Below are 27,265 nucleotides of genomic sequence, written 5' to 3' on the forward strand. Positions count from 1 at the left end.
TTTCTTTGTCAGTGGGCAAACGTATAAAATCAGCAGGGGATCAAATACTTTTTTCCCTCACTGTATATCTGTTCTAGATCTGCATTTTTTGAAAGGGGCATGCTTATATAAGATGGTGAGGAAAGCACTTTTAAAGAGCAACCAGGCATCCTCTAGTGATGGGATCAAGTCAATATCCTCCCTGGATACCCGGGCCAGGTTGATTAGAAAGGCCTGCTCCCTGAAGTGTTTTAGGGAACGTTTGACAGTGATGAGGGGTGGTCGTTTGACAGCGGACCCATCACACACGCAGGCAATAATGCAGTGATCACTGAGATCCTGGTTGATGACAGCAGAGGTGTATTTAGAGGGCAAGTTGGTCAGGATGATATCTAAGAGGGTGCCCATGGTTAAAGATTTAGGGTTGTACCTGGTAGGTTCCTTTAATCATTCTTGTGAGATTGAGGGCATCTAGCTTAGATCGTAGGATGGCCGTGGTGTTAAGCATATCCCAGTTTAGGTCACCTAACAGTACGAAGTCTGAAGATAGATGGGGTCAATCAATTCACATATAGCGTCCAGGGCACAGCTGGGGGCTGAAGGGGGTCTATAACAAGCGGCAACTATGAGAGACTTGTTTCTGGAAAGGTGGATTTTTAAAAGTAGAAGCTTGAATTGTTTGGGCGCAGACCTGGATAGTATGACCCGAACTCTGCAGGCTATCTCTGCAGTAGATTGCAACTTCGCCCCCTTTGGCAGTTATATCTTGTCGGAACGATGTTACAGTTAGGGATGGAAATTTCAGGATTTTTGGTGGCCTTCCTAAACCAGGATTCAGACATGGCTTGGACATCAGGGTTGGTGGAGTGTGCTAAAGCAGTGAATGAAACTAGGAGAAGGCTTTTAATGTTAACATGCATGAAACCAAGGCTTTTCCGGTTACAGAAGTCAACAAATGAGAGTGTCTGGGGAATGGGAGTGGTGCTGGGGGCTGCAGGGCCTGGATTAACCTCTACATCACCAGAGGAGGAGTAGGATAAGGGTATGGCTAAAGGCTATAAGAACTGGTTGTCTAGTGCGTTTGGAACAGAGAGTAAAAGGAGCAGATTTCTGGGCGCGGAAGAATAGATTCAAGGTATAATGTACAGACAAGCATATGGTAGGATGTGAGTACAGTGGAGGTAAACTTCGGCATTGAGTGACGATGAGAGAGGTTTCGTCTCTCGAGGCACCAGTTAAGCCAGGTGACGTCACCACATGTGTGGGGGGTGGAACAAAATGGCTATCTAAGGCATATTTGGCAGGGCTATGGGCTGTACAGTGAAATAAGACAATACCTAAACCAAAACAGCAATAGACCAGGCATATTGACATTAGGGAGAGGCATATGTAGCCGAGTGATCATAGGGTCCAATGAGTAGCACTAGATGAGTCAGGGAGCCAATGCAATAGTCGCTGCTACGCTAGGAGAGCTGGAGACACACCGATTAAGACAGCTAGCGTGCCGGGGCTAAACAGATGGGCATCTGGTGACGTCGCAATGAAAGAGCCTGTTGAAACCACCTTGGACGGTTACGTCGGCAGACCAGTCGTGATGGATTGGCGGGGCTCCGTGTTAGCAGTAAAGGGTCCAGGCCAATTGGCAAAAGAGGTATGTGATTTGTTTTTTACATAAATGCTTCAAAATTCACAAAAAATCTCACTAGCAAGCTTTTAAAGTGGTGCATCAGCTAATACGATTGAGGAGGGCGGTCACATGGTCCTGAGTTCGCACCAGCTATGGTCCAAATTGGGAAGACATGGTACTCGCTAAGCAAGCAACGTGATGTCCTTTGTGGTGCCGTGACCCAGATCTACAGTTGTGTAGAGCTCAACGCTGGGGTTGATGTTGAGTAAATTTGAGGGGTGAATATAGCACATGGGTTGTATGACACTTACTCCTCAGCCTGAAGTGTCCCACTTGCTTCGCCTCATTAGCTAGATTTTGACGTGGCTCAAACGGCTAAACGCTCTAGGAGGGCGGTATTGTGTGTTTGTGCGGCAGAGGTCCAGAGTTCGCGCCAGGTATGGGACGAATTGGGAGAAATTTGTCACGTGCACCGAATTCAACTGGTGTAGACCTTATAGTGAAATGCTTACTTACAGGCTCTAACCAACCAAAGATTGGTAAGCAGCTGCAGTCATCCCCCTCTTCACAGGGGGGGGACACTCTTGACCCAAACTGCTACAGACCTATATCTATCCTACCATGCCTTTCTAAGGTCTTCGAAAGCCAAGTCAACAAACAGATTACCGAACATTTCGAATCCCACCATACCCTCTCTGCTATGCAATCTGGTTTCAGAGCTGGTCATGGGTGCACCTTAGGAACGCTCAAGGTCCTAAACGATATCTTAACCACCATCGATAAGAAACATTACTGTGCAGCCGTATTCATTGATCTGGCCAAGGCTTTCGACTCTGTCAATCACCACATCCTCATCGGCAGACTCGACAGCCTTGGTTTCTCAAATGATTGCCTCGCCTGGTTCACCAACTTCTCTGATAGATTTCAGTGTGTCAAATCGGAGGGTCTACTGTCCGGACCTATGGCAGTCTCTATGGGGGTGCCACAGGGTTCAATTCTTGGACCGACTCTCTTCTCTGTATACATCAATGATGTCGCTCTTGCTGCTGGTGAGTCTCTGATCCACCTCTACGCAGACGACACCATTCTGCATACTTCTGGCGCTTATCTGGACACTGTGTTAACAACCCTCCAGGCAAGCTTCAATGCCATTACAACTCTCCTTCCGTGGCCTCCAATTGCTCTTAAATACAAGTAAAACTAAATGCATGCTCTTGAACCGATCGCTGCCTGCACCTGCCCGCCTGTCCAACATCACTACTCTGGATGGCTCTGACTTAGAATACGTGGACAACTACAAATACCTAGATGTCTGGTTAGACTGTAAACTCTCCTTCCAGACCCACATCAAACATCTCCAATCCAAAGTTAAATCTAGAATTGGCTTCCTATTTCGCAACAAAGCATCCTTCACTCATGCTGCCAAACATACCCTTGTAGAACTGACCATCCTACCAATCCTCGACTTCGGTGATGTCATTTACAAAATAGCCTCCAATACCCTACTCAACAAATTGGATGCAGTCTATCACAGTGCCATCCGTTTTGTCACCAATGCCCCATATACTACCCACCATTGCGACCTGTACGCTATCGTTGGCTGGCCCTCGCTTCATACTCGTCGCCAAACCCACTGGCTCCATGTCATCTACAAGACAGACCCTGCTTGGTAAAGTCCCCCCTTATCTCAGCTCGCTGGTCACCATAGCATCACCCACCTGTAGCACGCGCTCCAGCAGGTATATCTTTCTGGTCACCCCCAAAACTAATTATTTCTTCTTCTCCTTCCAGTTCTCTGCTGCCAATGACTGGAACGAACTACAAAAATCTCTGAAACTGGAAACAAATATCTCCCTCACTAGCTTTAAGCACCAGCTGTCAGAGCAGCTCACAGATTACTGCACCTGTACATAGCCCACCTATAATTTAGCCCAAACAACTACCTCTTTCCCTACTGTATTTATTTTATTTTATTTATTTATTTTGCTCCTTTGCACCCCATTATTTTTATTGCTACTTTGCACATTCTTCCACTGCAAATCTACCATTCGAGTGTTTTACTTGCTATATTGTATTTACTTTGCCACCATGGGCTTTTTTTGCCTTTACCTCCCTTATCTCACCTCATTTGCTCACATCGTATATAGACTTGCTTCTACTGTATTATTGACTGTATGTTTGTTTTACTCCATGTGTAACTCTGTGTTGTTGTATGTGTCGAACTGCTTTGCTTTATCTTGGCCAGGTCGCAATTGTAAATGAGAACTTGTTCTCAACTTGCCTACCTGGTTAAATAAAGGTGATATAAAAAACAAGTGGTACTTGCTAAGCAAGCAGGTGACGTCCTTTACACCTACAAAAAGACAACATTACTATTGATCTCTATATAGAGCTTGCCAGATTGTAGTCTGAGAACCTGGAAATAAATTCACTCGATTTGGTTCTTTCAGCCATCCCTATGGGGAAAGAATAAGGTTTTGGAATAAACACTGAAAATAAGGTCTGACCCAGGCGTAGGTGATTTTATACGTTTAGTTCTATGAGATAATAGCAGCCAGTGAATATGACCTTTCTCTCTTGTCATGATGTGGGTTTTGTCCTATATTTGTATTTAATTTATTTTTAATCCCAGCCTCTGTCCCCTCCAGGAGGGCTTTTGCCTTTTGGTAGGCCGTCATTGTCAATAAGAATTTGTTCATACCTGACTTGCCTAGTTATATAAAGGTTAAATAAAAAATATAAATAAAATAATAAATGATTTCACCAAAAGTGACAGTTGATGAAGATTCTTTTAAACCATGTGATTACCACAGACCTTATTTTCGGCGTTTATACTAAAACCTTACAAAAACACCATTAAATCTCCTCATAGGCTTTGTCCAACGAACGAACCATGGCGGAGTTAGTGCCTCCAAAATACGCTATTACTATTTCTCTCTATTCGGTGACAGAAGAAGAGCGTCACAGATCGAACAATGAATCAGATATTTCACCAGATGTATAAATGTGAAGGTTGGCGTTTCCACTCACTACCAAATATGGTGATGAGAGGAAGCCCAGTGCCTGGCAAGTGGGAGAAGATGGAGCGAGATTGATTTTTGCCGAAATTCTGCATATTTTCTCATCGATTAAACATTTTGTCAGAACAAAGTTTTCTGTTTCCCAAACTAGAATCTGCAACAAACATAGCGGACTTTACCCTTTGCCAATGTTTATTTTGATTTTTTATTGTGTTATTTAGGAGCGCAAGGTTGAATTTAGTTATTGCACACGCACACTTCTCAGAGTAGGCGTTCCCTAACGAAAATATGCAAATATATGTTAGAACGCGCCAATAGGATCTCAGTAGCTCCTGCTTGGCTCTGCCCACCTCCTTGCCTGTTCTGCCCACTATGATTATTTGACTACGTTGGAAACGACAGGCTCTGGTCTATCTTGGGTTAGTTATACATATCTTTAGTTTCGTTTGAACTGTTTCATGAATTCAAAATGGCGAAAAACCCATAATGGCGGACCTTGTCGGTCCCTGAGCCAAATGTATTCCTTGTGAGGACTGAGGAGAGGGACTTATGTTGGCTACCGAATTTCATGACTTCAGGTGGGTAAGGGGCGTGAACTTTCAACGTTTGCATTTTCAATATCTTGTTATAGCGCCACCATCTGGTCAATCACTGTTATTTTGTAAATGACCGCAAGACGCTTCATTCACCCAAGTTTCGTCAAAATCGGGCCAGTGCTGTCTGATATCGCGTGTGACGTACGGACGGACGTAGACAGATCCACAGTCCCCTCCCCAATGAGGGACATTATTATTAGAAGTCATATTATTCATAGTACAGACTGTATACTGAGCAAATGTGTCAGTCAATTATATCAGCGGCACTTGACTATAGACAGAATACATATTAAAGGATACGTCATTGCGCTTGACGCTCAAGTTATGTTACAGTATTTTTAACACTGCTTTGCACTGAAGTTATGAAATGTGATACTTTTCGACCGAGAAGGACTATGGGAAAGCAAGTCTACAGTATCAAGCTAGCTCGTTCTGCAGCATGCAGCCACTCATGTCAATAAAACTACAATCCCCAAAAGCCCTTGTATTGTTGACTTAAGCAAGGTTTTTGTCGACGTGGGAAAGGGTCTGCTTAGTGCTGACACAAACAGATAAATGTCCATGGATGTCGGTTGCAATAGAAATGAACATCTTGACATGCACATTGGATTCAATAAATATATGGTAATTGAAACTGCCTCTGGAAGCAATAAACATATGTGAATTGAAATATGTGGCTTAAACCTGAAGAGATATTGCTGAAAAATGCATTCAAGTTATGGGTGACGGAAAAAGGCAACGATTATTTCGTATTACAAAGGAGGCGAGGATATGGAGAAGGAGGAGGCGGTTTGACAGGTATGCGTTCTGTTCTTTGCTGTTCTGGTAAAACCCAGTGGTACCGCTATGACCGTCTAGCGAAGTGCTCACGCCATCAAACGAGAGCTCATATTTCCGTTATATTTTCTAATGTCCTCCAGATTATGACATGTATAGGGGAGGGAGGCAGACAGTTCTCTAGATGCGCGTGACAAATTGACAGCCTGAGCCTGAACTTCACATGTTAGCTTTGATTGCAACAGGTACACAATATAAAGTATGTGGACAACCCTTCAAATTAGTGGATTCGGCTATTTCAGGCACACCCATTGCTGACAGGTGTATAAAGTCGAACACACAGCCATGTATTCTCAATAGACAAACATTTGCAGTGGAATGGCCTCTGGAGAACACTACCTGCCCGAATGAATCGTGCCAACTGTAAAGTTTGGTGGAGGAGGAATAATGGTCTGGGGCTGTTTTTCATGGTTTGGGCTAGGCCCCTTAGTTTCAGTGAATCGATCTTAATGCTACAGCATACAATGACATTCTAGACGATACTGTGTTTCCAACTTTGTGACAGTTTGGGGAAAGCCCTTTCCTGTTTCAGCATGACAATGCCCTCGTGCATAAAGCGAGGTCCATACAGAAATGATTTGTCGAGATCGGTGTGAAAGAACTTGACTGACCTGCACAGAGCCCTGACCTCAACCCCATTGAACACCTTTGGGATGAATTGGAATGCTGACTGCGAGCCAGGCCTAATCACCCAACATCAGTGCCCGACCTCACTAAATGCTCTTGTGGCTGAATGGAATTAAGTCCCCGCAGCAATGTTCCAACATCTTGTTGAAAACCTTCCCAGAAGAGTGGAGGCTGTTATAGCAGCAAGGGGGGGGGGGCAAACTCCATTATTAATGTCCATGATTTTGGAATGAGATGTTCGACGAGCAGATGTCCATATACTTTTGGTCTTGTAGTGTATCTACAATGTAACAGTTTACAGTAGCTTACCTACGATGCAGATTGGTTATTTTGTTAACACTGACTGAGCTTCAACAAATGATTCATTACGCCAAATCTGTTGCAAAAGTAACGAAACAGGAAGGGACTTACCTGAATTTGTCCAATAGAAACTCTCCTTTTAGTTGCAATGGTTTGGACTGATGATTACCCCAATGTTGTTTGCACACACGCTATGACATGGTAGTGTGTGTCAAATATTGGGTTGCTGACATTTGCTTTAGTTTATGAGTGGAGCAATGGGCTATACTGATGTGCACTTCTGGATGAGAATGTACTGTATCTACTCAAGCATGAGTAGAGCCAGGTCAATGCTCATCCTTTCTATAGTGTCAGTCTGGTCTACTAATTCCCTGCATTTGAAGTGGAATGATCATATTCTACATTATAAAAAATTATGTTTGTTGATCTTTGAGTTCAATACTGCCCTATTTGATTACATATTGATCCTCCTTCACCGTGCAAGTCAGGAGTCATTCATTGTATACATTACACCAAGAGTGAGTAGGGTACCTTGTTTGCTCAATTGCAGTCAATGAATGTCAGCTGTCAGTTTCCCAATAATAGTAGGTTGTCTTGCACATGGTCACTCACAGGCTCCAATAAGCCAATTCTCAGCTGTTGATCACAGTTATCCACTTGACTGAAACAGCATAGCTAACTTAAACATTTTCTCTCATCTCTAATGCTAAAAATAGCAATGGTGGCCTTCTATTCTGTTGAAGCCAACGGTGTTCCAGTGGTTATAGCCTACTGATTGTCATGGTACATGTATTTGTCAATTCGATGGACACTGAGAACACAATTTTTGGGGCACAATAGATATATTCTCTGACTGGGCTAATAATGGATGGAGGTCCACCAATGGCTGCTCTCCTCCTGTTCAACGCCTTCTCGGAAGCCCCCTGTAACTTTAACTTTTTATCCTGAAGTATCCAGATTTAAATCTTAAATGGGCAGAGGGCAGGCTATTATCCAGTGATGCCTGCTCCTAATTAGGCCCTTGCAGACTGCAGATGCACAAGTTCTGTCAGAGTGTCTGCTAAACTTTTATGATGGATGATTTACAGTATGGGGCAAAACAAAGTCTGTAATCAGTTCACAACTGTAGTGTAGGCCACTGTAGTCTCATCCACCAGCCGGCTCTTGTTAGCAATTAGCCTGGGTTTGAGGTTAAGACCACTTTACAGCTGTGTCATGATCCCCAAGCACAGCAGCCATAGATGCTGCTGATGCAGTCTGGGATAGCAGTATAGCTCTGACCTTGTTAATAATTTATGAAGGCCACTACAGGGGTAGATAGGTAACACAACACTGTTGGTTTGAGCCACCGACAGGCAGGACACTTGAATGTGATGATAAGCAGCACAATATCCATTGAGTTTTGACTGTTCCATGTTACATTATAATGGCATGCTGATCCAACCCAGGTGAAAGGGCTGTTTTGTTAGCTAGATACTGTAAATCAATAGACATGAAATTGCCTCATGATTTTGAAATGTCTTATCATGCCTGTTAAAATGTCTGACTGTTAATGGAAATGATTGCTACATATTTTTGGGACAGGTCTCCTGGTTGGAACTCTGGATACGATGCTGGACTCTACGTCTAAAGTTGCACCGTTTCGCATTCTACACCAGACACCGGACTCCCAGGTCTACTGGTCAATAGCGTGTGGTGAGAGTCTATCTACACTTTCTCAACTATACTTGACAACACACATTAAGTGTTTTACCCACTTCATATGTATGTACTGTATTCTAGTCTAGGCTCATCCTATAGAACTACTGCTGTACACACCATTTTTGTTCATATACTGTCCATAATATCTATACACACCGTCATATACATATTTATATTCCAGACTCTGACATTGCTCGTTCTATTATTTCTGTATTTCTTAATTCCTTTCTTTTTCCTTTTGGGGTTTGCATGTTTTGTATGGCTAGGTATTACTGCACTGTTGGAGCTAGGAAGATGAGCATTTCGCTACACCTGCGATAATATCTGCAAAATATGTGTACGCGACCAACGAAATGTCATTTGATTTGAACGTAAACATTTTATATAGGCTTTAGTTTTGTAATAACAGGCTACAATCATGTAATAACCTTTAGGATTATATTTGAGTCTAGACACATTTCCCATTTTGTAACAAAATAGATGGCTTAGTCATGGATAGTGTCAACAGTTTCCTTTCATTTGTGACTGTTTTCCCTGTGGTTAGGTGGCACCAAGGAGGAGATCAGCCAACACTGGGAGTGGCTGGAGAAGAACATCATGAGAACCCTGTCTGTGTTTGACTCCAGCGATGACATCACCAGCTTTGTGCAGGGCAAGATCAGAGTAAGTAATCACTAAAGCTTATTAAACATGTGGTTAGACACAGACATCAACAATACTATTGATGATCGCTGCCACTCTCACAGGAGATGGAGGCCTCCTCCAGACTTAATGATTTATTCATGTAGTGAAGCCTACTGATGATAAGTGGCAAGTGCTTACTCTTTGAAAATAGTTGGTGGTGATTGTTATTTCACTACTGCTTTATGAAATGGAAACATTTGACTGTTTGTTGAAAGCTAAGCAAAGGATAGGAGGTTTAATAACAATATGAATTAAGAAACCATATTATGCTAATCTATATGTCTTGATACATATTACAGAATGGAGATGGACTTGTTTAGACTGCTCAATTATATTAGCTATCTCAGTGGCCATTAGAGGGATGTGGACCTCTTCTTTCTATAAAGGGTCTGATTGCTGAGGAAGGAAAGGTGTCAGGCGTGCAGGAGGATGACCCTGAGAAGTTCCGTGAGGCTCTGCTAAGGTTTGAGAAATGGTTTGACCTCCCTCAGAAGGAGAAGCTGGTCACCTACTACTCCTGCAGCTACTGGAGGGGTCGCGTGCCCTGCCAGGGCTGGCTCTACCTCAGCACCAACTTCCTGTCCTTCTACTCCTACCTGCTGGGCTCCGAGGGTGAGACCAAAGACCTGAGCAACCCCTCACTGTTGGCTAACTGTCACTAAATTGTCACTTATCCATTGTATTTGGATACAATATTATTATCATTCCATGTCATGACAGAATGGCAGTGAGTTACTCATTGAAAATAATCTGTTTCCTTTTCAGTGAAGCTGGTTATCTCCTGGAATGAGATCTGGAGGCTGGAGAAAACGTCCAATGTCATCCTGACGGAGAGCATCCATGTGTTGGCCAATGGGGAGGACCACTTCTTCTCCATGTTCCTTCATCTCAATGAGACGTTTCTGATCATGGAGCAGTTGGCTGACTACTCCATCAAACGCCTGTTTGATAAGGAGACTTTCCAGGAAGAGCCCTCCCTCTCAGACCCTCTGCAGATCACCAAGAGGTACTGTACTGTACTGACGTACTGTCCCTGCGCTCTTCCACATAACTCCTATTTGACAGTTACATCAGGGCACCATGGTGAACTGAGACGATAGTCATAATTCTGTTTAGTTCTTCCATGCTCTTCTCAGTCACTTTCCTCTCTTCCAGAGGCTTAGAAACGTATGCTAGGAACGAGCAGTTCCGGGCCTTCTTCAGGCTGCCTAAAGAGGAGAACCTGCTGGAGGTGTATGAGAGCTTCCTGTGGGTGCCCTTCAGCCACTTCAACACGCTGGGGAAGATCTGTCTTTCCGAGAGCTACCTGTGTTTCGCCAGCCAGGATGGTAGCCAGTGCCACGTCATCATCCCCATGAGAGAGGCAAGACGCTTCCATGAAACATAACTAATTACTGATCACATTTGTTCTGTTGCTCAGTGGTTTGTCCAGTGTTGTTGAAACCAACTCCTATCCTTACAGGTGATTGGTGTGGAGAAGCCGGACCGTAGCAGCAGGGCTTTGATTGTGTGTGTGCGGGGTAAGAGGGCTCTACGGTTCTCTGAAGTCCGAGACTTTGAGCGCCTCGCCAATGCAATCCGCAGGAGGTGTGGGATGACGGCCAGTCCTCAGCACTCTGCATCAACTGAGGTAACTTACTGTTTTGACCTTTGCCATCCACCTTCCAACTGTCTCTAATTCACCTCCTTATCTGCCAGGCTATAATTGCTGCTGTTGAAAACAAACAGAATTGTGTGTTCACTGTGCCTTGCAGGTCATCAGAGGGGAGTGCCAAAACCTCATCAATCACTTTGAGGACAACCCAGAGGAGGTGGCTTTGATGGTTGGACAGAAGGACAGCAGCAAGGCTGTCAGCACTGAGGCCCTCATGACCGTGTTCCATCCCCAGGACACCGAAAATCTGGACCCCAAAATGGTGGATATAAGTGGTCTTTTTCTCTAAAATATTACTTTTGCTCATAGTGTGAAGAAATATAAACATTTCACTAAAATAAAAAGCGCAACATGTAAAGTGTTGCTCCCGTATTTCATGAGCTGAAATAAAAGATCCCCTACATTTTCCATACACACAAAAAGCTTATTTCTCTCAAATGTGTACACATTTGTTTACATCCCTGTTAGGTAGCATTTCTCCTTTGACAAAATAATCCATCCACCTGACAGGTGTGGCATATCAAGAAGCTGATTAAACAGCATGATCATTACACAGGTGTACCTTGTGCTGGGAACAATAAAAAGTCACTCTAAAGTGTACAGTTGTGTCACACAACACAATGCCACAGATGTTTCATGTTTTGAGGGAGCGTGCAATTGGCATGCTGATTGCAAGAATGTCCACCAGAGCTGTTGCCAGAGAATTGAATGTTAATTTCTCTACCATAAGCCGCCTCCAACGTCGTTTTAGAGAATTTGTCACTATCCAACTGGCCTCACGACCACAGACCACGTGTATGGCGTTGTGTGGGGGAGTGTTTTGCTGATGTCATAATTGTGAATAGATTGCCCCATCATGGCAGTGGGGTTATGGTATGGGCAGGCATAAGCTACGGACAATTAACACACTTGCATTTGATCAATGTCAATTTGAATGCACAGAGATACCGTGACGAGATCCTGAGGCCCATTGTCTTCACACAGCCATTGAAGAGGAGATGTGTCTCGCTGCATGATGCAAATGGTGGTCACACCAGATAGTGACTGGTTTTCTGATCCACGCCTCTACCTTTTTTTTAAGGCATCTGTCACCAACAGATGCATATCTGTATTCCCCATCATGTCAAATCCATAGATTAGGGCCTATTGAATTTATTTCAATTGACTGATTTCCTTATATAAACTAACTCAGTGAAATCTTTGAAAATGTTGCATCTTGCGTTTTTATATTTTTGTTCATGATAGTTTCTCTAGGAGAACAGTTTTTTTCCAGAGTGAGAATGATAATAGGGTGGAGTTTTTTTTTTTAAAGGTGCTCTCCCTGTACTGTAGAGGTGTCCCAGCCTTAATGGCTCATTTCTTATTCTCCTGTTTCATCTCTGTGCCTGACAGCTGAAGGAGAAGATGAAGGAGCAGTCATGGAACATCCACTTCTCAGAATATGGCCGTGGCACCAGTATGTTCTGTACCAAGAAGACACGAGACCTGATTGTGCGTGGCATCCCTGAGGCCTTAAGGGGAGAGCTCTGGATGCTTTTCTCAGGTTCTGTTTGATATGGCTCATTAACTGTTAAATGGCATGCATGTTTCCTTTACTGGCGTGTTAAAGTGTGGTGTCTCTAATGTTTAATGCCGTAGATGGCTGTAGGACGCTGGATGTGTTTAGTTAAATATGGACTGGGGTGTTTTGCCTTTGTACTGTAGGTGCAGTCAACGACATGGCCACTAACCCGGGGTACTACAGTGAGCTGGTGGATCAGTCTCTGGGGACCAGCACCCTGGCCACTGACGAGATAGAGAGAGACCTGCACCGCTCCCTACCAGAGCACCCTGCCTTCCAGAGCGACACAGGCATCTCTGCCCTGCGCAGAGTCCTCACCGCATACGCCTACAGGAACCCCAAAATCGGCTATTGCCAGGTACCAAGCTAGAAACCCCTATAACACATTTTTTATTTTAAAAAGCTAATGGGCACCTTGATATTGCTCGTGCTTTTTCTCTTGTGAAGGCCATGAACATCCTGACGTCAGTCCTTTTGCTCTATGCAAAAGAGGAGGAGGCTTTCTGGTTGCTGGTGGCCGTCTGTGAGAGGATGCTGCCTGACTACTTTAACCGCAGGATCATCGGTGAGTGACGCAGCTGAACAACAATATCATTTTTAGTTGTAGCATGACATTAGATATTTGTACTGTATGTGTGTTTGATACTGAATTACATTTTCCCCCTTAACTGCTAAAAATCCTGTTTACAAACTTGTGTTTCCTCAGGTGCACTGGTGGACCAGGCGGTGTTTGAGGAACTGATCCGAATGCACCTCACCCAGCTGACGGAGCACATGACAGACCTGACCTTCTTCTCCTCTGTGTCCCTGTCCTGGTTCCTCACCCTGTTTATCAGCGTCCTGCCAATAGAGAGCGCGGTCAACGTGGTCGACTGCTTCTTCTACGACGGCATCAAAGCCATCCTGCAGCTGGGCCTGGCTGTGCTCGACTACAACATGGAGGGCCTGATCAGCTCCCATGACGACGCTGAGGCGGTCACCATCCTCAACAAGTGAGTGTCAGCACAGAGAGGGCAGGGTCTGAAGGTCAACTGAATTGGTTATTTCAAAGTACCGTATTAGGTTATGGTTGGGTTGTGAAGTAACATAAATTCCAAAACAATGAGGTAATTCTATAGGAATGTCCATTTAATTCATGTTACTTAACTGCTGCTCTGTTTGCCCTGGCAGGTTTTTTGATAATGTGACCAATAAGGACAGTCCTCTTCCACAAACAGTGCAGCAAAACTCTGTAGGGAACAATGACAAAGCATCATCCATCTCCAAGGTGGATGTCAGTGATCTCATCAAAGAAGCCTATGAGGTACTGTAACAGTCAGAGTTGCTAGGACTCACTCCATGTCTCAATGTCAGGCTTGTCATTGATTAGACTTTTTTAATATGCTGACAGAAATATGGAGACATGAAATCAGAGGAAGTAGAGAGCATGCGGAAAAGAAACAAACTATATGTTATCCAAACGTTAGAGGATACAACCAAGCAAAATGTGGTGAGTTGCTGATCCACAAACTTCCATAGCATCTTTTTGGCATTGTTTACTACAATTTGATGTAGGATTATTTGAGATGTACTTTTTCCCCAGCTGCGGGTAGTGTCACAAGAAGTAAAGTTCAGTGCTTCCCAGCTTGATGAACTGTATGTATTGTTCAAGGTGGGTGCAATATCTCAATCACTCTTTTCAAATAGTAATAATATACTACTGCATACCTACATGCATTAATATTCCTTCTCATAGACACAGAGTTGACATGAAAAATGTGAATATGTTGAAAATAGACACAAAGTTAACCGCTGGAGATTGAATATTTCAATGTGTTTCCAGAGGCAACATTTCCTCAGCTGCTACTGGACAATGAACAGCCCAGTGCTGCTGCACCACGACCCCAGCCTGGCCTATCTGGAGCAGTACCAGCTGGGCTTCCATCAGTTCAGCCTGCTCTTCTCCCTCCTGGAGCCCTGGTCCCTCTGCAGCGGCAAGGACACCCTCTTCCTCTGGGCCTTCCGCCTGCTGGATGAGAACCAGGATGGCCTCGTCAACTTCAAAGAGTTCTGCTGTGCCTTGGGTAAGGTTACACCAGCCCACTGATGCATAGCTACAAGTCTATGAACGCTGTTCCCACCCTCTGCTTCTAACATTATCTGAGGGAACTGTATGTCACATCTAATCCAGCGTCAACCTCATGAAACCTTTCATGCTAATTTACCCCTTCCCTATTTTGTTCTTACTACAGATATTTTGTACAGCGGCACTTTCACCAACAAACTGACATTCCTGTTCAAGCTTCATCAGCCACCAGGTAAGTCAGATCACCTATAACTTCATCAGCACCTTCTCTATTAACCACTTGTCATTCTGTCTACGATACTTTTGTTCTGTATTCCTTCTTAAGTGCCTTCACAAAGTATTCATACCCCGTTACTTATTCCACATTTTGTTGGTACAGCCCGAATTCAAAATGTATTCCGTATATGTTTTTTCTCACCCATCGACATATAACTCATAATGACGGTGAAAACATTTTTTTAGACATTTTTGCGCATTTATTGAAAATAAATGACAAACTAATTTTCATAATTATTCACACCCCTGAGTCTATAGAAGCACCTTTTGCAGCGATTACAGCTGTTAGTCTTTCTGGGTAAGTCTCTAAGTGCTTTCCACACCTGGATTCTGCAACAATTGCCTATTTTATTATTTTGAAAATGTCAAGCTGTCAAATTGGTTGTTGATCATTGCTAGACAATTTTCAGGTCTTGTCATAGATTTTCAAGTAGATGTAAAAAAAAAAATAATAATTACTCAGGAACATTCAATGTCTTCTTGGTAAGCAACTCCAGTGTAGATTTAGCCTTGTGTATTAGGTTATTGTCCTGCTGAAAGGTGAATTCATCTCCCAGTGTCTGGTGGAAAACAGACTGAACCAGCTTTTCCTCTAGGATTTTGCCTGTGCTTAGCTCCATTCCATTCCTTTTTTTATCCTGATAAACTCCCCAGTCCTTAACAATTACAAGCATTCCCATAACATGATGCAGCCACCACTATGCTTGAAAATATGGTACTCAGTAAAGTATTGTATTGCCCCAAACAACACTATTCAGAACAAAAAGTTAATTGCTTTTCCACATTTTTTGCAGTTTTACTTTAATCCCTAATTACAAATAGGATGCATGTTTTGAAATATTTATATTCTGTACAGGCTTCCTTCTTTTCACTCTGTCAATTAGGGTAGTATTCTGGAGTAACTACAATGTTGTTGATCCATCCTCAGTTTTCTCCTATTACAGCCATTAAACTGTTTTAAAGTCACCATTGGCCTCATGGTGAAATCCGGTGAGGAACCAGTTTCGGCAAGTAATTAAAAAATGGTTACTGGTTCGAAACCCAGAGCCGGCAAGGTGGAAAAATCTGTCGTTCCGCCCTTGAGCAAGGCAGTTATCCGGGGGCCGACGATGTCGAGAGATGCAGAATCAGAGAGATCCAACCCTCTGCATCTCTCTGATTAATTCTCACCCGTCTACCAATAGCTGCCCTTCTTTGCAACGCATTGGAAAACCTCCCTGGTTTTTGTGGTTGAATTTGTGTTTGAAATTCACTGCTCGACTGAGGGATCTTACACATTTTTTTGTGTGGTGTACAGAGATGAGGTAAACATTCAAATCATGTTAAACACTTGTTTCACACAGAGCACATTTTTACTCCTGAACTTATTTAGGCTTGCAGCAACAAAGGGGTTGAATAATTATTTACTCAAGACATTTTGGCTTTTCAATTTTTTTATTAATTTGTAAACATTTCTAAAAACATAATTTCACTTTGACATTATGGGGTAGGCCAGTGACCAAAAATATACATTTTATCCATTTTAAATTCAGACTGTAACACAACACATTTTGGAAAACGCCAAGGGGTGTGAATGTTTTCTGAAAGCACTGTATAATAAGAAACAAATCCCAATACAATTTTCTTGCACTGTGCCTTTCTAATTTCAACTGTACTGTATGTTTTGTGCTACTCTTCTACTCACCAACTAATCTCTTTGTTAACTGTTCCTTACATCTGTCCCTACTGAAATGTTGTATGCTCTCACAGACAATGTCTTCTTCCAGCTTTCACAGGGAGTCCTTTCCACTCAAAGGCCCAAAGACTGCCTCACTTTATTCCAATGACTGACGACATATCCCACTTGAGTCGATTGACTGGTCAGCTTGCTTTGCCCTTTTCTTTCTATGCTATAACCATTTCATTCTAGTCCTCTCTGTGCTTTTCTCTTTGGTAGATGCTCATCTGTCTGTCTTTTAACAATGTCTTAAATGCGGGTCTTTTGTTGTGTACAATTTGTTTTACTACCATCTAGGGATGTTAACTAAATTGGTTAGCTGCCGAAAATACATTTGACCGGTGATGCTTATCGGTCTAGAGGTTTATTTGCATAATTTAGTGGAATTACATGACGGCTAACACCAATTTATCTTACGGCCAAGATCCTTTTTAATGCGAAATTCGGATAGCCAAGCTTGCTTCGCACTCATGTTGGTGCTAACAAGCAGGTGAGCTAGTGCTAGGTTTCAATAGCCAATCCAGTAGGGGCTGGAAACTATAGTGAACTTTTCCCAACTTTGGTCCTGCCCTGTTCACACTCTATGCTCGCATTGCCCAACGGTCCCCTGCCCACTTTGCTTCCTTCATTGAAAATGAATGGTCTTCTGTTGTTTCATAGCTCCCCAATGTGCTATATGGATCACTAGCATCGATATGCAACTTTCCATGGTAGTCAGGAACAAGTACACACAGTCAGTTAGGAAAGCAAAGGCTAGATTTTTCAAACAGAAATTTGCATCCTGTGGCACTAATTCCAAAAGTTCATGGAGAATAAGAGTACCGCTGCCCACTGCACTGAGACTAGGAAACACTGTCACCACTGATAAATCCATGATAATCAACTATTTCAATAGGCATTTCTCTACGGCTGGCCATGCTTTCCACCTGGCTACCCCAACCCCGGCCAACAGCTTTGCACCCCCCGCAGCAACTGGCCCAAGCCCTCCCCGCTTCTCCTTCACCCAATTCCAGACAGCTGATGTTCTGAAAGAGCTGCAAAATCTGGATCCCTACAAATCAGCTAGGCTAGACAATCTGGACCCTCTCTTCCTAAAATGATCCACCGCCATTTTTGCAACCCCTATTACTCGTCTGTTCAACCTCTTTCGTATCGTCTGAGATTCCTAAAGATTGGAAAGCGGCCGCAGTCATCCCCCTCTTCAAAGGGAGAGACACTCTAGACCCAAACTGTTACAGACCTACAGTTGAAGTCGGAAGTTTACATACACCTTAGCCAAATACATTTAAACTCAGTTTTTCAGAATTCCTGACATTTAATCCTAGTACAAATTCCCTGTTTTAGGTCAGTTAGGATCACCACTTTATTTTAAGAATGTGAAATGTCAGAATAATAGTAGAGATTTATTTCAGCTTTTATTTCTTTCATCACATTCCCAGTGGGTCAGAAGTTTACATACACTCAATTAGTATTTGGTAGCATTGCCTTTAAATTGTTTAACTTGGGTCAAACATTTCAGGTAGCCTTCCACAAGCTTCCCACAATAAGTTGGTGAATTTTGGCCCATTCCTGCTGACAGAGCTGGTGTACCCGAGTCAGGTTTGTAGGCCTCCTTGCTCGCACACGCTTTTTCAGTACTGCCCACAAATTTTCAATAGGATTGAGGTCAGGGCTTTGTGATGTCCACTCTAATACCTTGACTTTGTTGTCCTTAAGTCATTTTGCCACAACTTTGGAAGTATGCTTGGGGTCATTGTCCATTTCGAAGACACATTTGCGACCAAGCTTTAACTTCCTGACTCATGTCTTGATGTTGCTTCAATATATCCACATAATTTTCCTTCTCATGATGCCATCTACTTTGTGAACTGCACCAGTCTCTCTTGCAGCAAAGCAACCCCACAACATGATGCTGCCACCCCCGTGCTTCACGGTTGGGATGGTGTTGTTCGCCTTGCAAGCCTCCCCTTTTTCCTCCAAACATAACGATGTTCATTATGGCCCAGCAGTTCTAATTTTCTTTCATCAGACCAGAGGACATTTCTCCAAAAAGTACGATATTTGCAGTTGCAAATCGTAGTCTGGCTTTTTTATGGAGGTTTTGGAGCAGTGGCTTCTTCCTTGCTGAGCAGCCATTCAAGTTATGTCGATATAGGACTCTGTGGATTTACTGTGGATATAGATACTTTTGTACATGTTTCCTCCAGCATCTTCACAAGGTCCTTTGCTGTTGTTCTGGGATTGATTTGCACTTTTCGCACCAAAGTACTTTCTTCTCTATGAGACAAAACGGGTCTCCTTCATGGGCAGTATGAGGGATACGTGGTCTCACGTTCTTCATACTTGCGTACTATTGTTTATACAGATGAACGTAGTACCTTCAGGCGTTTGGAAAATGCTCTCACGGATGAAGTCTTTGCTAGATAAAGCTCCACCTTATCTCAGCTCACTGGTCACCATAGCAACACTCACCCGTAGCATGCATATTTCACTGGTCATCCCCAAAGCCTTCCAGTTCTCTGCGGCCAATGACTGGAACAAATTGCAAAAATCAGTTGGAGACTTATATCTCCCTCACTAACTTTAAGCGTCAGGTGTCAGAGCAGCCTGCCAATCGCTGCAGCTGTACACAGCCCATCTATAAATAGCCCATCCAACCAACTACCTACCTCATCACATATTTGTTTTTGTTTTTCTGCTCTTTTGCACACCAGTATTTCTACTTGCACATCCTCATCTGCACTATCCATCACTCCAGTGTAAATGGCTAAATTGTAATTACTTTGCCATTTTTGGCCTATTTATTGCCTTGCCTCCTTATAACATTTTGCACACACTGTATACAGATTTTTCTACTGTGTTATTGACTGTACATTTGTTTATCCCATGTGTAACTCTGTTGTTTTTTTCAAAATGCTTTGCTTTATCTTGGCCAGGTCGCAGTTGTAAATGAGAACTTGTTCTCAACTGGCCTACCTAGTTAAATAAAGGTGAAATAAAATTTAAAAACTACAGTCCCGGGTTCGATCCCAGGCTGTTTCACAACCGGCAGTGTTGGGGAATCTCATAGGGCAGCGCACAATTGGCCCAGCGTCGTCCGGGTTTAGGGGATGGTTTGGCCGGGGGGGGGCTTTACACGGCTCATTGGGAACACTTGGGGTGGGTTGGGCGCCACAGTTGAACGGTGTTTCCTCCGACACATTGTTGGGGGTGTTATGGAGTGTGGTTTGGCGGGTTTGACCTTCCTCTCCCGAGCCCGTTGGGGAGTTGCAGCGATGAGACAAGATCGTAATTGGATATGACGAAATTGGGCGTAAATAGGGGTGTTAAAACAATCCACAATTAAAAAGCTACAATTTTTATTTCTCAATCTCAACTCCTAATTAAAGCGTGCCTCCCATTCGCCATTCGAGCGCATAGGCTATAGTCAACGGTAGGCAGGCTAGCAACGTGTCACCCTGAACTTTACAATGTTTTATTTGATTTATTTCACCTTTATTTAACCAGGTAGGCAAGTTGAGAACAAGTTCTCATTTACAATTGCAACCTGGCCAAGATAAAGCAAAGCAGTTCGACAGATACAACGACACAGAGTTACACATGGAGTAAAACAAACATACAGTATAAACAAGTCTATATACAATGTGAGCAAATGAGGTGAGAAGGGAGGTAAAGGCAAAAAAGGCCATGGTGGCAAAGTAAATACAATATAGCAAGTAAAACACTCGAATGGTAGTTTTGCAATGGAAGAATGTGCAAAGTAGAAATAAAAATAATGGGGTGCAAAGGAGCAAAATAAATTAATTAATTAAATACAGTTGGGAAAGAGGTAGTTGTTTGGGCTAAATTATAGGTGGGCTATGTACAGGTGCAGTCATCTGTAAGATGCTCTGACAGTTGGTGCTTAAAGCTAGTGAGGGAGATAAGTGTTTCCATTTTCAGAGATTTTTGTAGTTCGTTCCAGTCATTGGCAGCAGAGAACTGGAAGGAGAGGCGGCCAAAGAAAGAATTGGTTTTGGGGGTGACTAGAGATATACCTGCTGGAGCGTGTGCTACAGGTGGGAGATGCTATGGTGACCAGCGAGCTGAGATAAGGGGGGACTTTACCTAGCAGGGTCTTGTAGATGACATGGAGCCAGTGGGTTTGGCGACAAGTATGAAGCGAGGGCCAGCCAACGAGAGCGTACAGGTCGCAATTGTGGGTAGTATATGGGGCTTTGGTGACAAAACGGATTGCACTGTGATGGACTGCATCCAATTTGTTGAGTAGGGTATTGGAGGCTATTTTGTAAATGACATCGCCAAAGTCGAGGATTGGTAGGATGGTCAGTTTTACAAGGGTATGTTTGGCAGCATGAGTGAAGGATGCTTTGTTGCGAAATAGGAAGCCAATTCTAGATTTAACTTTGGATTGGAGATGTTTGATATGGGTCTGGAAGGAGAGTTTACAGTCTAACCAGACACCTAAGTATTTGTAGTTGTCCACGTATTCTAAGTCCGAGCCGTCCAGAGTAGTGATGTTGGACAGGCGGGTAGGTGCAGGTAGCGATCGGTTGAAGAGCATGCATTTAGTTTTACTTGTATTTAAGAGCAATTGGAGGCCACGGAAGGAGAGTTGTATGGCATTGAAGCTTGCCTGGAGGGTTGTTAACAGTGTCCAAAGAAGGGCCAGGAGTATACAGAATGGTGTCTTCTGCATAGAGGTGGATCAGAGACTCACCAGCAGCAAGAGCGACATCATTGATGTATACAGAGAAGAGAGTCGGTCCAAGAATTGAACCCTGTGGCACCCCCATAGAGACTGCCAGAGGTCCGGACAGCAGACCCTCCGATTTGACACACTGAACTCTATCAGAGAAGTAGTTGGTGAACCAGGCGAGGCAATCATTTGAGAAACCAAGGCTGTCGAGTCTGCCAATGAGGATGTGGTGATTGACAGAGTCGAAAGCCTTGGCCAGATCAATGAATACGGCTGCACAGTAATGTTTCTTATCGATGGCGGTTAAGATATCGTTTAGGACCTTGAGCGTGGCTGAGGTGCACCCATGACCAGCTCTGAAACCAGATTGCATAGCAGAGAAGGTATGGTGAGATTTGAAATGGTCGGTAATCTGTTTGTTGACTTGGCTTTCGAAGACCTTAGAAAGGCATGGTAGGATAGATATAGGTCTGTAGCAGTTTGGGTCAAGAGTGTCCCCCCCTTTGAAGAGGGGGATGACCGCAGCTGCTTTCCAATCTTTGGGAATCTCAGACGACACGAAAGAGAGGTTGAACAGGCTAGTAATAGGGGTGGCAACAATTTCGGGCAGATCATTTTAGAAAGGGTCCAGATTGTCTAGCCCGGCTGATTTGTAGGGGTCCAGATTTTGCAGCTCTTTCAGAACATCAGCTGAATGGATTTGGGAGAAGGAGAAATGGGGAAGGATTGGGCGAGTTGCTGTTGGGGGTGCAGTGCTGTTGACCGGGGTAGGAGTAGCCAGGTGGAAAGCATGGCTAGCCGTAGAAAAATGCTTATTGAAATTCTCAATTCTGGTGGATTTATCAGTGGTGACAGTGTTTCCTATCTTCAGTGCAGTGGGCAGCTGGGAGTAGGTGTTCTTATTCTCCATGGACTTTACAGTGTCCCAGAACTTTTTTGAGTTAGTGTTGCAGGAAGCAAATTTCTGCTTGAAAAAGCTAGCCTTGGCTTTTCTAACTGCCTGTGTATAACGGTTTCTAGCTTCCCTGAACAGCTGCATATCACGGGGGCTGTTCGATGCTAATGCAGAACGCCATAGGATGTTTTTGTGTTGGTTAAGGGCAGTCCGGTCTGGGGAGAACCAAGGGCTATATCTGTTCCTGGTTCTAAATTGTTTATTTAAGATGGTTAGGAAGGCATTTAAAAAAAATATCCAGGCATCCTCTACTGACGGGATGAGATCAATATCCTTCCAGGATACCCCGGCCAGTTCGATTAGAAAGGCCTGCTCGCTGAAGTGTTTCAGGGAGCGTTTTACAGTGATGAGTGGAGGTCGTTTGACCGCTGACCCATTACGGATGCAGGCAATGAGGCAGCTTGTGGCATTATAATTGTTTGAAACATTAAAGTTTTACTTTAATACAAATAATGAGGAATGTCTTACCTTGCTTCACAGCAGCCTATCCAAAATCCAACCATAGAAATGTGGAGGCAATTCTTTAAGAAATACTTCCTAATGCCATTAACCAGCAGTTGTTCTATTGGTATTCATATTTTGTTGTCCAGAAGCCAAAGTCACAATCCTAGTCATATTAGCAACCCATCGTAGTTATTAGATTCCCCTTTTTCTACGTTTAACTGAGATGTTCATCTCTGTGACACATGGAGCCGCTCGCATTAAGTGCGCTGTTTAGAACAGTGTTTTGTCGCTAATTGCATTTTGCATGTTTTATTAGCTGATTCATTACACCAGTTGCATGTTTAATAATAGCCTATATCCTTTTGACTGTAAGACATAGGTTTGCTATTGCTGCATGTTTTCATTAAGCTCTTAATGAAAAATGACCATTCCTTTTATGTATGCATATTATTTTCTGTTGGTCACGTTTCGAAAACACTTTACCATTTCTTGACCGGTTAATGAGGTTGGTTAGTCGGCAGCAAAACATACCAAAGGTTTACAGTTTAAGTCAGAAGTTTACATACACTTAGATTGGAGTCATTAATACTTTTTTTTCTTTTTTTTCTTTTTACCCAGTTTTCTCCCCAATTTCGTGGTATCCAATTGTTAGTAGCTACCATCTTGTCTCATCGCTACAACTCCCGTATGAGCTCGGGAGAGACGAAGGTTGAAAGTCATTTGTCCTCCGATACACAACCCAACCAAGCCGCATTGCTTCTTAACACAGCGGGCATCCAACCCGGAAGCCAGCCGCACCAATGTGTCGGAGGAAACACCGTGCACCTGGCGACCTGGTTAGCGTGCACTGCGCCCGGCCCGCCACAGGAGTCAATAGTGCGCAATGAGACAAGGATATCCCTACCGGCCAAACCCGGACGACGCTAAGCCAATTGTGAGTTGCCCCACGGACCTCCTGGTCACGGCCGGCTGCGTAATCCCAGAGTCTCTGGTGGCACAGCTAGCACTACGATGCAGTGCCCTAGACCACTGCGTCACCCGGCAGGCCCCCAAGTTAAACAATTTAAAGGCAATGCTACCAAATACTAATTGAGTGTATGTAAACTTCTGACCCTCTGGGGATGTGATGAAAGAAATTAAAGTTGAAATAAATCTCTATTATTGTTCTGACATTTCACATTCTTAAAATAAAGTGGTGATCCTAACTGACCTAAGACAGGGAATTTTTACTAGGATGAAATGTCAGGAATTGTGAAAAACTGAGTTTAAATGTATTTGGCTAAGGTGTCTGTAAACTTCCGACTTCAACTGTATATATGGTATATTGCTCACTGGTTATGGTTTAGAATGGCAAAATGTACAGTTACTGTATGACTTCCTTTGATGTGAATGTATTCCATTCTTACTATGTAGTGTCTGACCTTCCAGAAGATGGCGTGATCAGAAAAAGCCCTGAAAGAGGTATTTTAATTGGCATGTCTCTTTCTATTTTACCAAGCTTCACAATGTTGCTCATTTGAACAGATTGTCAGAAAACACATTGCGCTTTCTGTTTCACTCCCACAGGCAGAGGGAAAGTTGATCTGCAGGCCTACCTGAAACAATGGCAAGATGAGATACTAAAGAAAGAGGAGAGCATTAAAGATTTACCCAGAATAAACCAGGTGAATACACCACTATCTAGGTTAACATGAAGTCAATCTGGTGACTATGATATAGTTATCTTTTGAACAGGTCAACTTTGAACAATTGAATACACATGCCATTCCTTTATGCAAAAGTCTTCATTTAATCCATCTCTTTTATTTTTTGTTTGTCAGGCTCAGTTTATCCAGTTTTCCAAAACACTCTACAACCTGTTCCATAGTGACCCAGAGGAAGAGTCTCTGTACCGTGCTGTGGCTCGAGTCACCAGTCTTCTGCTGAGAATGGAAGAAGTAGGGCGCAGGCTCCAGGAGCCCACCAGTCCCCAGAAGTCCAGCACTAGCCCCATCCAGGCTGCCCTAGAGGGGGCTCTACCTGACGGGGAGGCTTCCAGCACTCCTGAGAGCAGCTCTGACACCCCTAGCACTCCCATCACTCAGGAGGCAGGCTCCATCCCACAGGAGGTTGAGTGGTCATTCGCTTTTGAGCAGATCCTGGCATCCCTGCTCAACGAGCCTGTCCTTGTGCGCTTCTTTGAGAGGCCTGTAGACATTCAAGCCCGGCTGGACCATGCCAAGTGTGCTCAGTTGAAAGCCAAGACAAACAAGTGAAGGATCCACTGTGGGTTTAACCCTCTTATCAAAGCCATTAAGTCTCTGTTCACTATCCTCTCTATTTTCTACTGTTATTTCTCCACCTGGTCAGGTAACAGGAAAGGATCCTAAGCCAACCCTGTTCACTGTAACCAAACGTAGAAATATACTTGTATAAATTCCAGTTGTATCTTGTAGATTCATAGTTTGTCCTGTCATCTGCACACCAGCGAACCTGCTCAAGCATCTTGCTTCTAAGTGCCAGAGTGGTTTTTCTCATGCAGCCATAAATCTCTCAGCTAATTTTCAGAAACACCAGCCTTTCAAATTGGGGTGAGAGTGATCAGCTGACCTGTGTGGAATATGTAGGGAGCACCCTCCAGGGTAGTCACTTGAAGCCAACAATGGAAGTCAATCATTGCTTGATACCGGTGCATGTAGATGGGATGAATAATTGTATATGAGACCCTAACTTTGCTCATCCATAATTATGCAATGAATGGAACCTAGAATGGAGAGATGAGAGGCACCACTGTTATTGTATCTCTAGGTTTACTTTGTAATGAAGGGATGTGGCCAATTTATTTCTGGTCATTTTATGGAAGGGGGGCTTTTGAAAACAATGGAACCACTACTTACTAAAGGCCCAAGAGAGTGCTGAATAGTTGGAATTCTACATTTCAGTTTTTTTATGACATCTTACTTTTTTGCCTTCAAATATCCATTTGTTTTGCTGAAATATCATGACTGAGGGAACAAGAGCATGCTGTCATTGCCAAGTCAAATCACTTTCAGGACACAAACTAAAAATGAATTGTATAGTTGTTGTTGAGGCAACCACAAATGAGGACATTGTGCAATATTTAGTTTCTAACTAATGTCTTGAGTCTTTAAAGGAAATTAAGTTCATGTATATATAATTTGATATACAGAAGAATATACATAACTGTCTTATGATTTATATTATCTTGTTTGATATTGTAAATTTAATTGAGTTGCAAAGGGATTACTAAATATTTGTCAGAGTAAATGTTATATTTATAATGTTTTGTAACAGGAAATTATTGTTATGTTTGATTATAATTGTGAGACTGCAGAAAAAACATTTTCACGTGCGTAACTGGTAGTGTATATCCTTTATAAATTGTTAGACTTTTGAAATGCTGTCAAGCATGAAAGGATGCATGGGCATGGATAAATTATGACAATAACTAATTATTCCAAATGCAACACAGTTGGCTCTGAATGTGTTACTTTATTTCTAGGTTTGATGTGGTGGACTGTAAAATGCAGGATTTTAGTCCGATATTGATTGGAAAAAAACCTGCTTCAATTTCTATTTTACATGAGCAGTTATACATATTTATTTTCAAAATGAGTCAGGAAAAGGACAGCTGAGCAACTTTTACATGGTTTGTATTTTCTGTATTTGAGCGTTTTTCCTCAGTGCCATCTGTGTGTAAAATCAAACCTTGCAGTTATATTATAGTCCTCTAAAATTATATTCCTTGTTATAATAGATGCTAAGGTTAATATAAATATTTGTCACTTTAAAGCATTACTTGACAGCACAATATCATAAAATATGGTCGATATGTAGCTACTTTGCAGTTTAAAAAAAGAAATCTAGTAATGAGCATGTTCATGGGAGAGCAAGTGTTACTGTTTAAAATGAGCAGTTTACTCTACATTGCATTAGTAGTGACTCTTGAGTGGGAAGTTAAATTCACCTGTGAACAAGTCAACTAAATGAAAGTCTTAAATATTTGCAGGGAAATTGCCATTTGAAATGTCACAGTTCTCATGATAGATTGTTGTAGACTACACTCACATTTAGAAATAAAGAGACATTGTCTATGGGGTTTATCAGTTATGCAGTAGACATCTGTAGTCAGATTTTTATCTACTTAATGCAATACATAGGATAATGGTGTACTTATTACCAGTGAAACTATATTATGTGACCTTTTATTTCACCTTTAAGCTGTTTACGCTTTAAGATGACTCGTAGCACAAATGTATTTAGGCCGACTTAAGAACTTGTAAATGTAATGGCATTGTTTCCAATTAATGGTCTTAATTACAGTACTCTCATTTAAACACATTTATATGGTGACTGTCTACAGTCTGTGTACTGCCTGTTTTTGTGGGGGGGGGGGTTCTGGAGGAAAATGAATCCGTTGAAATGTTGTCGTTTATGATCTGCCTGTGCCTACCACAAGTGACACTATGTGAATGTCAAACGTCTTGAAATGAAATAAAGTTATAATAAAAAAAATCTCAGTT

At 42.8% G+C, this 27,265-nt stretch overlaps 1 protein-coding gene across 5 annotated transcripts; it reads left to right on the forward strand.

Moving 5' to 3' along the window:
* Positions 1-5,098: 5,098 nt before the first annotated feature.
* LOC115135735 (TBC1 domain family member 8B-like) lies at positions 5,099-27,265 on the forward strand. 5 transcript variants are annotated; one of them, XM_029670784.2, is made up of 21 exons: positions 5,099-5,204; positions 8,571-8,681; positions 9,232-9,350; positions 9,758-9,983; positions 10,137-10,377; positions 10,527-10,734; positions 10,834-11,001; positions 11,126-11,287; positions 12,418-12,568; positions 12,730-12,944; positions 13,034-13,151; positions 13,293-13,578; positions 13,757-13,889; positions 13,977-14,075; positions 14,169-14,237; positions 14,409-14,649; positions 14,818-14,883; positions 16,694-16,786; positions 24,156-24,203; positions 24,309-24,406; positions 24,563-27,265. In XM_029670784.2, exons 1-21 carry the CDS (start codon positions 5,195-5,197, stop codon positions 24,995-24,997), a joined length of 3,297 nt encoding a protein of 1,098 aa, XP_029526644.1. In that variant the 5' UTR covers positions 5,099-5,194; the 3' UTR covers positions 24,998-27,265. The 5 variants fall into 5 exon arrangements, with proteins under 5 accessions (XP_029526644.1, XP_029526642.1, XP_029526643.1 ...); XM_029670782.2 differs by lacking the exon at positions 5,099-5,204 and adding an exon at positions 5,735-6,020; XM_029670785.2 differs by lacking the exon at positions 5,099-5,204 and adding an exon at positions 5,739-5,846.

This window comes from Oncorhynchus nerka, linkage group LG10 (assembly GCF_034236695.1).
Source record: "Oncorhynchus nerka isolate Pitt River linkage group LG10, Oner_Uvic_2.0, whole genome shotgun sequence".
Classification (NCBI taxonomy): Eukaryota; Metazoa; Chordata; class Actinopteri; order Salmoniformes; family Salmonidae; genus Oncorhynchus; species Oncorhynchus nerka.

Bases quoted from the DNA above. Each gene is read 5' to 3' on its own strand.
- LOC115135735 (XM_029670782.2), top strand. From the start codon at position 5,894: ATGTGGCTTAAACCTGAAGAGATATTGCTGAAAAATGCATTCAAGTTA. The intron at 9,351-9,757 runs GTAAGTAATCAC...CTTTCTATAAAG, and splicing joins TTGTGCAGGGCAAGATCAGA to GGTCTGATTGCTGAGGAAGG. The intron at 14,884-16,693 runs GTAAGTCAGATC...GTCTTCTTCCAG, and splicing joins CAAGCTTCATCAGCCACCAG to CTTTCACAGGGAGTCCTTTC.